Source organism: Drosophila tropicalis, unplaced genomic scaffold, assembly GCF_018151085.1.
Source record: "Drosophila tropicalis isolate 14030-0801.00 unplaced genomic scaffold, ASM1815108v1 contig_393, whole genome shotgun sequence".
In the NCBI taxonomy this organism is placed as follows: Eukaryota; Metazoa; Arthropoda; class Insecta; order Diptera; family Drosophilidae; genus Drosophila; species Drosophila tropicalis.
In genome coordinates this window covers 984,511-999,310 of record NW_027172855.1, presented here as the reverse complement: position 1 = coordinate 999,310, position 14,800 = coordinate 984,511, and the positions used below count along the sequence as shown (strand labels likewise).

Genomic DNA, 14,800 nt, shown 5'->3' with positions numbered 1-14,800 from the left:
TCATCATTTAATTATGACAGTAAAGAAATGCCAAATACGGGATAATGGTAATTGGATACCCTCTGCGCTTAAAGCCCGGGCTACCGCATGTGGCTTGCTTAATTGGTCAAAAAACTGAAATGCATCCCCTGAGCTGATAAGCAAATTGTCCATTTAATTTACTTAACTCGAGACCGATGTGTGACTAATGTGCACTTTCACCATTGACACTCGAGGGTCTCTTAACTTTGGATTTACCTTTTGGCAATTAATAAGCCAGCTCGTGGGTGGAACACTAGCAACAGCAAAAGGATTATACAATAAATATTTACATGCCTACATATGTACATATAGGGAGATATATGAATGAATGTACATATATTCATATGATTTCAAATAATCGTGCCTTCAAATAAACACCAAAATATTCACACCGCAGCACTACAACAAGGATAATAAATCATCCAACAAGCGAGTGCAGACAAATTCAGTGAACAACCAGCCAAACAAAAAACAATGTTTGAAAGCCAAAATAAGACAAGACAAAGAGGGGGGCAGAGAGGAAAGGTAAAAAGAAAAGGCAAACACAAGTCCCGTCGGGACCAAAAGCAAGTTGCAGTTGCCGGCATTATGAATAACTTTTAAATTTGAATGTGAAATAAATGCTTTGTCTAAACTGGCTGGCTACCGTTAGAGTCTACCTTTCTGGCTTATGATTTATGCCAGGGCAGCCTTTGATGAAATATAATACAACAAAATAAAAACAGCAGCAACAACAACAACAACAACATACATAGCATAAAGACAAATAGCCACTGCCCAACTAAGCGCTGACTATTTAGAGTATAAAAGAAAACTATCCAAAATTGGATAATATAAGTTAACAATTATCATAAATAAAAAATGGGAAGGAAAGAAAAATTGTTCCAATTTCGAATATGCTTAGGTACCTAAAAAGTTAAATCGGTTTTGTTTTCAAACGGAACAAATTTATTATAATTATGTGATTAAAGGATACTAAAGACATCAGACTAGGGCAAGAGGCAAAGACTTTATTTAAAATGCAATATATTGAAATATATTTATAAAGGTTGTTCTAAAGAAGAGTAAATCTGTTGCTTTCGTAGGCATAGGTCAATACATTTCTTATCAGACAATGTCATAGAAAGTATGATTAAAACGAACGAATAAAGAAGCAACGTTTTAATTTTGCTAAGAATTAGATTGTTAAACATACTCGTTTGTTAATAAATTCATTGGATTTACTAGGTAGTTTGAATTTGTTTACAATTTGTATTCACAATTTGCTGTTCTTTGATTGCTATTCGACAGTTACAGTGTTAACTGGACCAGTTATGGCAATGCATTCGATTTCTACTAGAGCATCCATTGGTAATTTGGCCACTTGGAAACAACTGCGTGCTGGGAAATCCTTATTAAACACTGCAAAAACAAACAGAGCAAAACAAATTAATTTTATAACTGATAAGCTGATTGATAATAAACGTATAATGTTTATTGTTTGTGATAAGGTCCAAAAACCGATGCCGATTCTCTTATCATCAGTCAAGAGGCCCGCGCCGATGAAATTGTATTCAACCCACCTTGCTTGTACACCTCATTGACGGCTCCAAAATCATTAAGATCCTTAAGGAATACAGTGTTTTTAATAACCTTATCTACACCAGAATCGGCTGCCTTTAATACAGCTTCCAAATTCTCCAAAGCCTTTTGAGTTTGTTCAGTGGCTCCGCCGGGTACCAGTTTCATGGTTGACTTGTCCAATCCCAAGCAGCCAGATACATAGACAGTGCGATCGGCCACAACAGCTTGGCTAATAGAAGAGGTTATTATTATTAACTATTTCACTTTTTCTTTTGTTTGATGGCTTACTTGTAAGGCGCCACAGGCTTGGCAGCATTCGCTGTGCTAATTAGTTTTCTCACAATAGTCGACATGTTTTATTTTATTCTTAATGTTAACCTGTTGCTGCTCAGAACTTGACTGAGCTTTCAACTTTTGTTATATTGACTTGATAAGTGGCGCTCTTTTTCTTGTTATCAGCTGTTTATTGCTCTCATTTCGTTCCAGAAAGCTTTTAGATTTAGTTAGTGCTGGCTTCAAGTCACACTCTTTTATGGCTAAATTTAGCTTTTTTTTATACAGCCATTTTATTCCAACCGTTGAATTTCTTTTGAAATGTGACTTTAAAAAAAAGTTAAAAAAAAAGAAAACATTAAAATATTATATGCGTTATAAGATATTTGTATAAAGATTTTCTCAAAAATCCAAATAATAATGATTGATTTTATTTAAAACACGATTGGCATAAAGAATTTATGTTTAAATAACTTCTACAAAAATATCAAATATCTTTTAAAATTTAATTAATTTATGTTATCCAATTTTAAGGAATTTTAACAATTTAAAAGTCAAAATAACGGACATAATAATTACAATTTAAAAACAAAAAAAGGGTTTTTTTTTTTTTTATTAATTTCTTTAAAGTTATATTGTCAATAAAATAACATATTAATTATTTTGTATTAAATAAAAACCAGTGTAAAATATCAAAGAAGTTAAATTCGGCTATGCCGAAGTTTATAACCCTTGCAGTCCTTGACAATAATAATTTCACATGTTCAAAATTTGTTTTCTGCAACTCAATTCATTAATATACAAACAAAACAATTTTACTCTTCATACTATGTACAATTTGTTCTTCTTCTTCCCTCATTCCCTAAGCAAAGCAAGCACGCATACACATACAGTTTATGTAGCGTTGCGTCTGTGTGTGTATGCATGTGCTCTGTTGATTTGATGATGACGTAGTAGGCAGCAAGCAGAGCTGCCGGCAGCGATTGAACCGATTTATATAGACTGTAACTTGTGTTCTATTTATCCGATCAGGGTCAAATTTTGGGATCTGAGATTTTATATCAAATTCTATTATATTGGTAAATTTCATGGGGATACTCCAATTTTTGCAAAAATTTTTGTTCCAGAGTTATATGATATAGTAGTCCGATCCCAAAGATTTTCATACTTTATCTCACCCGGTAAAAAAAGCTCCCAAAAAAATTTCATCCCGATAGCCTTAAGATGGCTGAGTAAAACGCGTACGCACCGACGGACAGACGGACAGACGGACATGGCTATATCGACTTAGCTTCTCATGCTGATCAAGAATATATAACTTTATGGGGTCGGAAACGTCTCCTTCTGTGCGTTACAAACATCTGACCAATTTTATAATACCCTCTGCAAGGGTATAAAAAAAACTTAAAAAAGGACCGATCGAACTGAGAAATATTACAGAATATTGAGTCCAAATTTTGTATTCTTAAACAATTGATTAAGTCCCAAATTAATTTTTACTAATTTTTTTTCATTTTGTTAGTTACTTGAAATTTTCAAAACGTTATAGATTTAAAATTTAACAAAAATACTTCTTATTGTATTAAACATTTGAGCCATATTAGACATATTACATAACTATTAGCTTTAAACTTTCTAACTTGAAAGACATATCGAAAGTTTTTTCTGTTTGTTAAACTACTTTTGGAATATAATATAAACTTATCATCATTTGACTAGATTTTTAAAATATTTTGAAAAATCCAAAGGAGATTTAAATTGGTTGCTAATCTGTCATCTATCTATCATATATGTATTTATATGTATGTATGTAATTCCACATTTTGAATCGAATTCGAAATTGTCAAGACGGAAATTGGTTATTCCTTGTGGGACATAAAGAATTATTTAGGTCATCCTGAGTGCAAAGCTTTCTCGCCGCAAATATTTGATTTAACGCCAATGAAAAATGCATGTCATGTCACTTGGCCACGCCCCCAACGCTGAATACAACACACGGCCGCAGACTAATTATTTATTATTTGGCAATTGCTGTCTGTCAGTCGCTGTCAAAAAAGAAAGCCCCAAAAGTAGTGGTAGAGTGTAGTAGTATTAGTAGTAGATGATGCTGGTGGTTGTGGTGGTGGTGGTGGTGGTGGTGGTGGAGGAAGCAGAACAAGTCCAAGACCAAGAAGATGCGAAGAAAATGAAAAATAATCAAGCTATGTAATTATATGTGGATGTTGGTGGTTAAAGGGTCTTAATCCCAGACCAGACTGGGTGCAGCAGCAGTCGCATCAGCCTCAACAGAGAGGCGTAGGTGCAAGCCAAAAGAGAGCAAAGAGAACACGCCCAGGAAAAAAGGAAACCAGTCGAGAATATTACACGATATCACCTGTATTGTGATACCCTATAAATCAAGGGATTAAAGCTATTCTCAGTACTCAAATTAAGTTTTGTTTCAATTACATACATGATCTTTCAAATTTGTTTTGTATTCCAAATCATTTGCTGATACTGACAAGAAATGTGTGGGTACTTGTTTCTCATGTAGCCTTGAAGTCCCTCTGCACCCAATCAGTCCATAGGGTATGCAAAAAGAGATTGATTGCAGTCGCCTTTCGTGGCTGCAGTTGCCTTTAGCATTTTAATGTCGCATTTTAGTGCATTAATTACTTTATGATCCATAAAATATGCAAAAGAAAAATGCTTATAATAAAACAAATAATAAAAAACCAAAATAAAAAACGAGAAAAAAAAACCACCATCATCTTTGTGGGTGAAAAAATGCACCTCAATTTCTTTTCAGTTTTTATTTTCATCTTTTTGCCCTGTGGCTTGGGCAAACAATTTTATATCTTAAATGCTTTTAATAAATAAAATGAACAACAAGCAGAGTAGTTGGCCATATAATTAAACTGGCAAATAACAAATTGCACTAAGATGCAGTGGCCAAACCCCTTGCCAACTTCCCCTATCCCCCGCAATGTATCCAAGAAACAAAGGTGTGCATTAAGAAAGGGCGAAACTTTAAGAATTCAACCAGAAAGACTGAAGAGAAAGAGAGAACAGACTGTTGGTTGCATATTTATGGCACTTGCTGCAAGCAGACTGAAATGCGAATGACTGCAAGGAGCAGGAGCGGCAACTGTACTTCAACTGCTGACAGTCAACAAATGTCGGTTGTGTAGGATTGAACCTTAAAATTTCAAGTAATACCCTTCCAGTCTGAAAATTCTCTAAAGTAGAGCAAAAACCATAAGTTTTAAAAGATTTATCAAAATCAAAAAAATCCGCTTTAGTATGGGCGGGTTATCTCTCTTGACATTTCAAGAATCTCCAAGTTTTATTAAACTTTGATAGAGACTTTAAAGAATGGCCATAACAGATGTTAAACGCTAAAACTTGTTGAGAATTATAAATAAATTAAGCTAAAAAGAATGACAAAAAGAAGTTATAAATTAAGATTCTAACAGAGTTGAACTTAAAAATATGAACAATTTCTGATGAAACCGATATTAAGGATTAACTTTACAAAAAGGGAATAGCCGCTATACCCTAAACTCACAACTTTTACCATTAGAATCATTATTGGGAATTTGTGACTAGAGAAAATTTTTAAATATAATAACAGAACTATAAATTATACTATTATAACTAGAGCTTTTGAAAGGCATAATAAATAAACGTGACCGGCAATTAGGGTGATACGCTCCTGTTTTCCTTATCGCAACTTTCGCTTTTGCGCATTTTGACAAGTTCCTGGCAAAAGTTTACCTTCATCTTGTCCACCTCCTTCTTTTACATTTTGTTGTTGCTCCTCATCGTGAACATTTTTAAAGGCTACCCATTTTTTATTGGCTCAAATAACTTCATTTGTTTAAAGCTTTATTGAAGTGGAGAGCCGCTGGCTAGCCTTTGGATCTGCTGGGGTGCTGAGACAGGTCTCTGAGATCGCCTCTTCTTCTTCGACAACCACATCCCCAACAACGATCAGTAGAGCAAATTACAACAATTTCTCAGAGCTTCATTCTCATGCTCCTCCATCTGTGCATTTAGAGGCTGTCTTTTTGGTCATTGGATACTCTATAATTTGCATGTGATTTTTTATTGGCCATTTTTCGGATTTTCATGCTAAGTTATTTGATTTTAATTTAACTGGATAATTGTAGTTGAGGCCACGGCTACTGAGATGCTACTGAAGCTACGGTTGCCTCTTAAGTGAGACAGATTTATGATTATGGCTCTATTGACGCTAACCACTTTTGCTAGAAATAGACTACAAGTCAATTGGTTATGGCCAAAGGAGAAGGTGTGTGTCTGTAGCCCGAGTAAGTACGGCGAGCAATCGATGTAAGTTTCAAGGACAAACAAAAGTTTTGAAATGACCAAGAGTTAAGGTAAAGGAAAAGAAGTATCATAAAGTGGTCTTATGATACTTTCTCTGACGTTCAAACTGCCTGTAAGATTTTTTCAATTCTCTTATGATTACGTAATTCTTAAACTTTTAGAATTGCACACTCAAATTTGAGCAATCAGATTTTCTTGGTCAAAATTAATTTTAAAGAATTGTTGAAATTTCTTGAATAACTTGTGATTAAAAGATAAGATAAGTCTTTTTCCAAGAATTTATTAAGACAATACATTAAAAATGTTTTGCTTATTTATCAAAACACCTCAAAGCAGATTTGAATAGAATTTTTTAAACTTTTGGTTTGATATCTTTGAATGAATTTTCAAACCATCATTTTTATGATCATACTTAAAATTAGTCAAATATCTATACATAAGAATCGAAATAGGTACATAGTTTGTATCTTATTTTCTTAAATTCTGATTTGTATCTATTTGAATATATAGAAAAAATGGATTAAGGAGAGAAAAACACTTATATAGAGTTGCCAATAGCTCATTTCAGAAAGGGCATATAAACATCGATATGAAAATGGCGAGTCTAAAGCATTTATATAACTTAGTGCCTATAATTACATATATTCACGTATTACGTATGTAAATATAACTGTGGAAATTCCACAAACAAATATTTTGAAATCCCTGTGGAATAGGTTTGCTCTTAAGTACGCCAAGCAAGCCCTCGCCTCGTCTGTACCATTCTGAATCCGTATCAGTAAAGTTTGGATTTCCCGTCTAAGTGAACTTTGAAATGTTTCTGAAAATAATTATTATATTTTTGCTGTTTTCGACAAGAGCCTTATGTGAATTGGACATTGAAGATGAATATTTTATATATAATGAGATGAACTTCATAGATAATATCAGAGACGATTACTGTGCCGATTATTGTGCCAATGAATGTAAAATGGATACTGACAACGAAAACTTTACATCATGCACAAAAATTGGAAATACTATAGTAACTGACAAGTACGAAATAAGCCTAGAAAAAGATAGTGTATCAATAACTTGGACAACCAATCTGGTGAACCTAACATACCTAAAAAGTCTTAAAAATACCCACAATAAACTCAAGGCTTATCAACTTGACATTATTAATGGAATGGTGAAAGAAGAAACACTTGTTCGATCCACTCACTATATGAAAGCTCTTAATTTATATTATGTTTACGACATTAATATGATGAATCGTTTGAATCTAACAATAAAAGAGTCTAGAGTTCATGTGTTGACCGGACCCGAAAGTACAGATATTTATATGAAGAATGATATTGAAAATCAACATTTTAACATGTCAATATATTCGAATAACTACTTATCAGAGTTCATGTACAATTTTCGATACATATCTATTGATTATAATGGGGCGCTTCTTCTTAACAACAACATTTTTCAACGTAATACCCAATTGAAATCAATTAAATTCGTTTCTATAACTTTTAAGAATCTAAGCTCAAAGACTTTTGAAAATTTGTCAAGCATAATATGGTTGACATTTTGTAATTGTACTCTGGATAATCATGAGTTTCTCAGGTAAGTGTATACAAAGATTTCTGACTCCCAGATACAGATACTGTAAATTCAATGAATTCCAGATCCAGGGCACTTCAAAATAATTTGATGTTTTTAAATTTCTTTCACGATAAGAAAATTGACTTGAAAGTTTTTGAAAGTTACCAAAAACTGGAAATTATCTACGTAAATACAAAGGATAAATTCTATTATTCACAAGAGATTGTCAAAACCAATGTGACAGCATTTATTTGTGACGATTTCAATACGTTGTGTGTCTTTAATGTAGGCATTAATGGCAAACGTTGTCCCAGCGAATGCACTTGTGGATCGAAAGAGATTCAGCCGATTGAGTTTATCATAAATTGTACTCGTCAAGGACAACCAAACATTCCAGAGCTGCCTATTCCAATTAAAGGCAATACATCTCTAATTTTTGAAGGCAATAATCTTATTCAATTAGCCAATACTTCGGCGGAGGGCTATCATAATATTCGAAAACTCTATCTGGCTAACAACAACCTAACTAATATACAAATATATCAATTGCCCAAGAACATACGACGGCTGGACATAAGAAACAATAGCATAACATCCTTGGATCAAAATGTGGCTTTATACTTGTTGGAGCGAAAAAAAATATCATTTTGTACCAATCGGGAATCTATTGGAAGTGCAGTTGCCAGAATAGGAATCTTATAAAATACCTAGAATTTATCAGGACGGAAGCGCGAATCAAATGGAGTGATCATCCTTATAAAGAAATAGATATTCCCGTACACTTTCATCATCTTAAGGGACCTTGCCCCGAATCCTGCACATGCTGTTTTAATGGATCTCAAGATCAATTTATAATCGACTGCAGAAGCAAAGTCCTAGAAACATTTCCCACTTTACCAAATAATATAATTGGCGACTCTTCACTTCTTCTGGATGATAACCGCATTGAAACCCTGTCAACCACGTCACCTGCGGGGCTCCACTTTAGGGGAACTGCACTTGAAGAATAATAGCCTAACTCACCTCCATTTGGATCAGCTACCATCGAATCTCAAAGTTCTCGATATTCGGCAAAACAACTTAACAGGACTCGATAACGATGTGACACAGTTTGTATCAAACTTAGAAGAGATTCAATTATCGGAAAACCCTTGGCAATGCAGTTGTAAGTTCACCAAGTTTCTTGCCCATCTCAGAAGGAGTTACCTCCCAGAATACCACGCTGCATTAAGACGTTGCAGTGGACAAGAATATTGCCCAGATCTGTGCACCTGTTGCAAAGAAGACGATAGCAAGAGGTTTATAATCAACTGCAATAGTCTGGGATTGGTGGAGATACCTGCAAAGCTACCCATAACAGATAATGCCACCCTTCTCTTTGAAAATAATAACCTACAGACCTTGGACAAATCCATCAAAATCGAAGGCTTTAATCTACTGAAAGAGCTTCATCTAAGGTACAATGACATAACTGAGATAGAGGTTCTTCCAGAATCTATTCAATTTTTGGATATAAGAAACAATTCTTTGTGGACACTAAATGAGAACTTAAGAGAACTCTTAAGCCAACAAGCGAAAAAGTCCCATCTGACTATGTTTATATCAGGTAATCGATGGATTTGTCATTGCAAAGATATACATTTTTTCCGATTTACCAAGAATCTGGCAGAGAATATAATAGATCTGTGTAAAACAGAATGCAGCGATTCCAGATTGTTTGTTTCCCTGGAGGAGAAGGATCTATGCCCTGAAAAAATTCCGTTCTATATCATCTACTTCACGACATTCATCATGTTGAGCTGCCTGTTGAGTATCCTGCAATGTTTTTGGAAGTCTATTCCAATGTGGTTGTACGAAAAGAGACTATTCCTGAAACTGACCACTCGTCTGGAGAAGGGCACCGAGACGAAGTATGATTGTTTCTTGGCCTACTGCCACAAGGATTCACATTTCGTAAAGGAGTACGTCGAAAGGCTGGAGCATGGATGTAACCGACTTCGTTTGTGCTTCTACGAAAGAGATTGGTTGGCTGGTGAACCGATTCCCGACTGCATTTGCCACTCTGTGGAGAATTCCAAGTGCACAGTCATATTAATGACCAAAAACTTCCTGAAATCCGTTTGGGGTCGTTTGGAATTCCGGTTGGCCCTTCATGCCACTTCCAAGGATCAGTACAAGCGGCTTATTGTGATCATCTATCCGGGTGTGGAGAACTTTGATAATCTCGATGGCGAACTACAAAGCTACCTGAAACTGAATACCTATCTGATGCGGAATGATGTAAATTTCTGGAATAAACTTATCTATGCTTTGCCCCACAAGATAGATGATGGAATGGACTTGATTGATATCGCACCTTAAATATACAATTTATTTATTTGTTATTTGTTGTTTTTTTCCAAGTTGTAATTCTAATTAGAAATATATAATTTTTGAAAAACACTTCTCCTTCACCTTCTTTCTTTTTTGAGCGAGCTTGGTACACAAATGAGATTAATTTGCCATATAGGCTTGCTTTATTAAAGCAAATTTAATATTGCTCAAGGGTATTAAAAGTTTTATTTGGCTAAAACAGTTATAAGTTAATTAAAATAAGGTTCTTATTGCCAACGGAGTGACCATTTCATTAAGTGGGCTTTTCCCCGATTAATTGGAATTCCATACTCAAATTCACTTCCGTCATGTAATCCCCTTTGGAATAACACTATCTAACAAAAATAACAAATTTCTCAGACAATCACATTGTCATGGTGACGAAAGTAAAGTTTTCGAGGAATATTTTGTGGTTTCCATACTTTTAAGACATAACAGTTTTTATTTTTATATATCAGTAAGTACTTATTTAAAAAAAAAACGCTGCCATGTTTAGAAAAGCAAAGTTATCTTGGGACAATATCTGTTTTCCATAGTTTTGGGACCTAGTTGAATAGGAAATAACAATTACAGCCCATGGACAAAAATCTTGTTACATAGTGTATTTAAACTCTGCTGGCATAATTCAAAGATTCTGCGACGCGTCGTCTGTTTTGTACTTTGCATTAGTAGAGTTTTGAACTTTCGTCAGAATGAACATAAAAATGTTGCTGAATATAATTAATATATTTCTGGTCTTCATGGCAATCAGTTATTGTGAACTAAGTATTCCAGAACCATACGAAATAGATCTCATCAGACCAGATTACTGTGATGATTATTGTGCTGATATTGGTATAAGATGCAATGACAGTGAGAATGATAAAACGTGCACGAATTCTGGAAATACTGTGACCACTGATATATACATAATCGAAATAAAAGAAAAACGAAAATTTAATAAACTGGTATTAATAACTTGGAAAACCAAACTGATAGACCTTACACAGCTGAGAAAACTGATAGCGTTGCCTAGTAAAATTATGGCAACTTATTTGGAAATACGATATACGGAAACGGCTACAGAAGATATACCTATTCAAACCACTCAATATATGAAAGTTCTTAATTTAAATTATATTGTGAGTGCAAAATTAATGAAAACAAAACATATTGAAATTGATGAGGTTGAAGTTTTTCTCTCAGGTGGACCGCAAATTGCAAGTTTCCGTTGCTATAGGCCAAATAAAAACCAACCACTCGAAATGTCAATAATTTTAAATAAGTACTTAATGAACAGAATGAGCAATTTACGAGAATTAAAAATTACGTGTAATCGTAGACATGTTTTTCGCAACGACACTTTTCAATTTAATCCGCAATTGAAGATTATTGAATTCTCACAATTAACTTTGAAAAATCTGAACTCATTGATTTTTGAAAATTTAACAAATCTAAAAGAATTGACATTTTCTAGTTGCACTTTCGACGACAGTGAGTTTCTGAGGTTGGTATTAAACAAATACTATATAAATTCATTTGTAGGTCTACCTTTTTTTAAATTTTTACTATATTATTTCAGATCCACTTCACTTCAGAAGAGTTTAGAAAGCATTGATTTGATATACCTTAATAAAATCGAGTTAAAATATCTTGAAAATTACAAAGCACTTAAATTTATCAATGTGGATGATGAGAAAAAAATCCATTACTCGAAAGAGATGGCCAAAACAAAGATAACAGCTTTTATTTGTGCGACTTATGGGGAATTATGTTACTTTAATTTCGGTATAAATGGCAAACATTGTCCTAGCGAATGCATTTGTCAAGTGGATCAGTCCAGTATATCGTCTTTCATAAACTGCTCTGGGCAAGGACTAAGAAATATTCCAGAATTACCTAAGCCAATTAAAGGGGAGGTATCTCTATTTTTTGAAAACAATGGTCTAACACAATTACCTAACGCTTCGTTAGAGGGCTATGATAATTTAGTCGGACTGCAACTAGCTAATAATAATCTAACTAGTGTACAGATCAATCGATTGCCTAAGAACCTAAAGTGGCTGGATATACGAAATAATAATATAATGTCCTTTGATGCAAATGTAGCCGAGTTCTTATTGAATCGGAAGGATAATATGTTGCTGATTCAATCTGGTATACATTGGAAATGCGATTGCACCAATACAAACCTATTCCGCTACCTAAACTTTCTTAGGAAGAACAAGAAAGTGGAGTTAAATTATCGTCCTTATACAAGATTTGACAATGCTGTATATTTTTACCATTTAAAAGGACCTTGCCCCGAGTCCTGCACATGCTGTTTTAATGGATCTCAAGATCAATTTATAATCGACTGCAGAAGCAAAGTCCTAGAAACATTTCCCACTTTACCAAATAATATAATTGGCGACTCTTCACTTCTTCTGGATGATAACCGCATTGAAACCCTCTCAACCACGTCCCTGCGGGACTCCACTTTAGGGGAACTGCACTTGAAGAATAATAGCCTAACTCATCTCCATTTGGATCAGCTACCGTCGAATCTCAAAGTTCTCGATATTCGCCAAAACAACTTAAGAGGACTCGATGATGATGTGACACAGTTTGTATCAAACTTAGAAGAGATTCAATTATCGGAAAATCCTTGGCAATGCAGTTGTAAGTTCACCAAGTTTCTTGCCCATCTCAGAAGCAGTTATCTCCCAGAATACCACGCTGCTTTGAGACGTTGCAGTGGACAAGAACATTGTCCCGATCTGTGCACCTGTTGCAAAGAAGACGATAGCAAGAGGTTTATAATCAAGTGCAATAGTCTGGGATTGTTGGAGATACCCTCAAAACTACCCATAACAGATAATGCCACTCTTCTCTTCGAAAATAATAACCTACAGACCTTGGACAGGTCCCTCAAAATCGAAGGCTTTAATCTACTGAAAGAGCTTCATCTGAGGTACAATGACATAACAGAGATAGAGGTTCTTCCAGAATCTGTTCAATTTTTGGATATAAGAAACAATTCTTTGTTGACACTAAATGAGAACTTAAGAGAACTCTTAAGCCAACAAGCGAAAAAGTCCCATCTGACTATGTTTATATCAGGTAATCGATGGATTTGTCATTGCAAAGATATACATTTTTTCCGATTTACCAAGAATCTTGCAGAGAATATAATAGATCTGTGTAAAACAGAATGCAGCGATTCCAGATTGTTTGTTTCCCTGGAGGAGAAGGATCTATGCCCTGAAAAAATTCCGTTCTATGTCATCTACTTCACGACATTCATCATGTTGAGCTGCCTGTTGAGTATCCTGCAATGTTTTTGGAAGTCTATTCCAATGTGGTTGTACGAAAAGAGACTATTCCTGAAATTGACCACTCGTCTGGAGAAGGGCACCGAGACGAAGTATGATTGTTTCTTGGCCTACTGCCACAAGGACTCACATTTCGTAAAGGAGTATGTCGAAAGGTTGGAGCATGGATGTAACCGACTTCGTTTGTGCTTCTACGAAAGAGATTGGTTGGCTGGTGAACCGATTCCCGACTGCATTTGCCACTCTGTGGAGAATTCCAAGTGCACAGTCATATTAATGACCAAAAACTTCCTGAAATCCGTTTGGGGTCGTTTGGAATTCCGATTGGCGCTTCATGCCACTTCCAAGGATCAGTACAAGCGGCTTATTGTGATCATCTATCCGGGTGTGGAGAACTTTGATAATCTCGATGGCGAACTACAAAGCTACCTGAAACTGAATACCTATCTGATGCGGAATGATGTAAATTTCTGGAGTAAACTTATTTATGCTTTGCCCCACAAGACTATAGAAGAGGACGAGAATATGGAGATAGTCTATATTGAACCGGGAAACTCAAGAGGAGAACCTTGATTAATTTTAAAGTATTTAATACTTAAATATTTAAGTGTTTTATTTGTTTCAAGATTTCACTTTTATTACACCTTTTTTTAAAGTCTCCATAGAATCATTTCAACTAAGCCCATTAGTTTGCATTGCGTATTGGATTGGGAAAATTCTTCAAGTTACGAAAAATGTTTTACTATTGCAAAAAAAAAAAATTTCTAAAATCCAAACAAATTTGGAAATTTATTCTCAATTCTTTTTAACTAATTTGCCATTGAGGCTCGTTTTTAAATTTCCGACATTAATACCATGAAAACACAAATCTCCAGCGGCTTTAAGACAATCGTTTTTGAAAGAGAGATTTCATATCTTTACCTCCTTCTGTCGCTTTGTCTGTGTGCAAGAGTTGGCTCTGTCTCTGGTCTGAGATCTTGGCAAACTCTCCACCTTCGGTTGTTAAGCAAACAACAATCAATAAGTAAAAACTGCCTGACCACGCCCACCCACCCAGAGCCACATCCTTGTACTTATATGAATGTGTGTCTGCCACAAATTTGCCCCTGCCAATAATTCAATTAGAGGAGACAGGAGAAACCTGCTGCCTCCTGATGGTGGTGGTAGAAGGGAAGCAACTTCAGCTACAGCTTCAGTTCCAGCATTTTTATTATTATTATTTTTTTTTTTTTTTGTTGTTGCTGTTGTTGTTGCCCAATTGCCGCACATTAATCAATTGGCACGATCACAGGCCAAGTGAAGCCAACAACAAGTACCCCAAGTAAGCCAACTTGGAATGGCAATTAAAAGCAGATTAATAAGTCGCTTTT

At 34.9% G+C, this 14,800-nt stretch overlaps 1 protein-coding gene across 1 annotated transcript; it reads right to left on the bottom strand.

Annotated features, from left to right (window-relative positions):
* Positions 1-1,011: 1,011 nt before the first annotated feature.
* On the bottom strand, positions 1,012-2,007 carry UK114. The gene is made up of 3 exons (XM_068284719.1): positions 1,873-2,007; positions 1,584-1,813; positions 1,012-1,422 (listed from the first exon to the last, which is right to left on the bottom strand). The coding sequence occupies exons 1-3, from the start codon at positions 1,935-1,937 to the stop codon at positions 1,301-1,303; spliced, it is 417 nt and encodes a 138-aa protein (XP_068140820.1). The 5' UTR covers positions 1,938-2,007; the 3' UTR covers positions 1,012-1,300.
* Positions 2,008-14,800: the final 12,793 nt, after the last annotated feature.

Bases quoted from the DNA above. Each gene is read 5' to 3' on its own strand.
- UK114 (XM_068284719.1), bottom strand. From the start codon at position 1,937: ATGTCGACTATTGTGAGAAAACTAATTAGCACAGCGAATGCTGCCAAG. The intron at 1,814-1,872 runs GTAAGCCATCAA...CTCTTCTATTAG, and splicing joins AAGCCTGTGGCGCCTTACAA to CCAAGCTGTTGTGGCCGATC. The intron at 1,423-1,583 runs GTGGGTTGAATA...TTGTTTTTGCAG, and splicing joins CAATGAGGTGTACAAGCAAG to TGTTTAATAAGGATTTCCCA.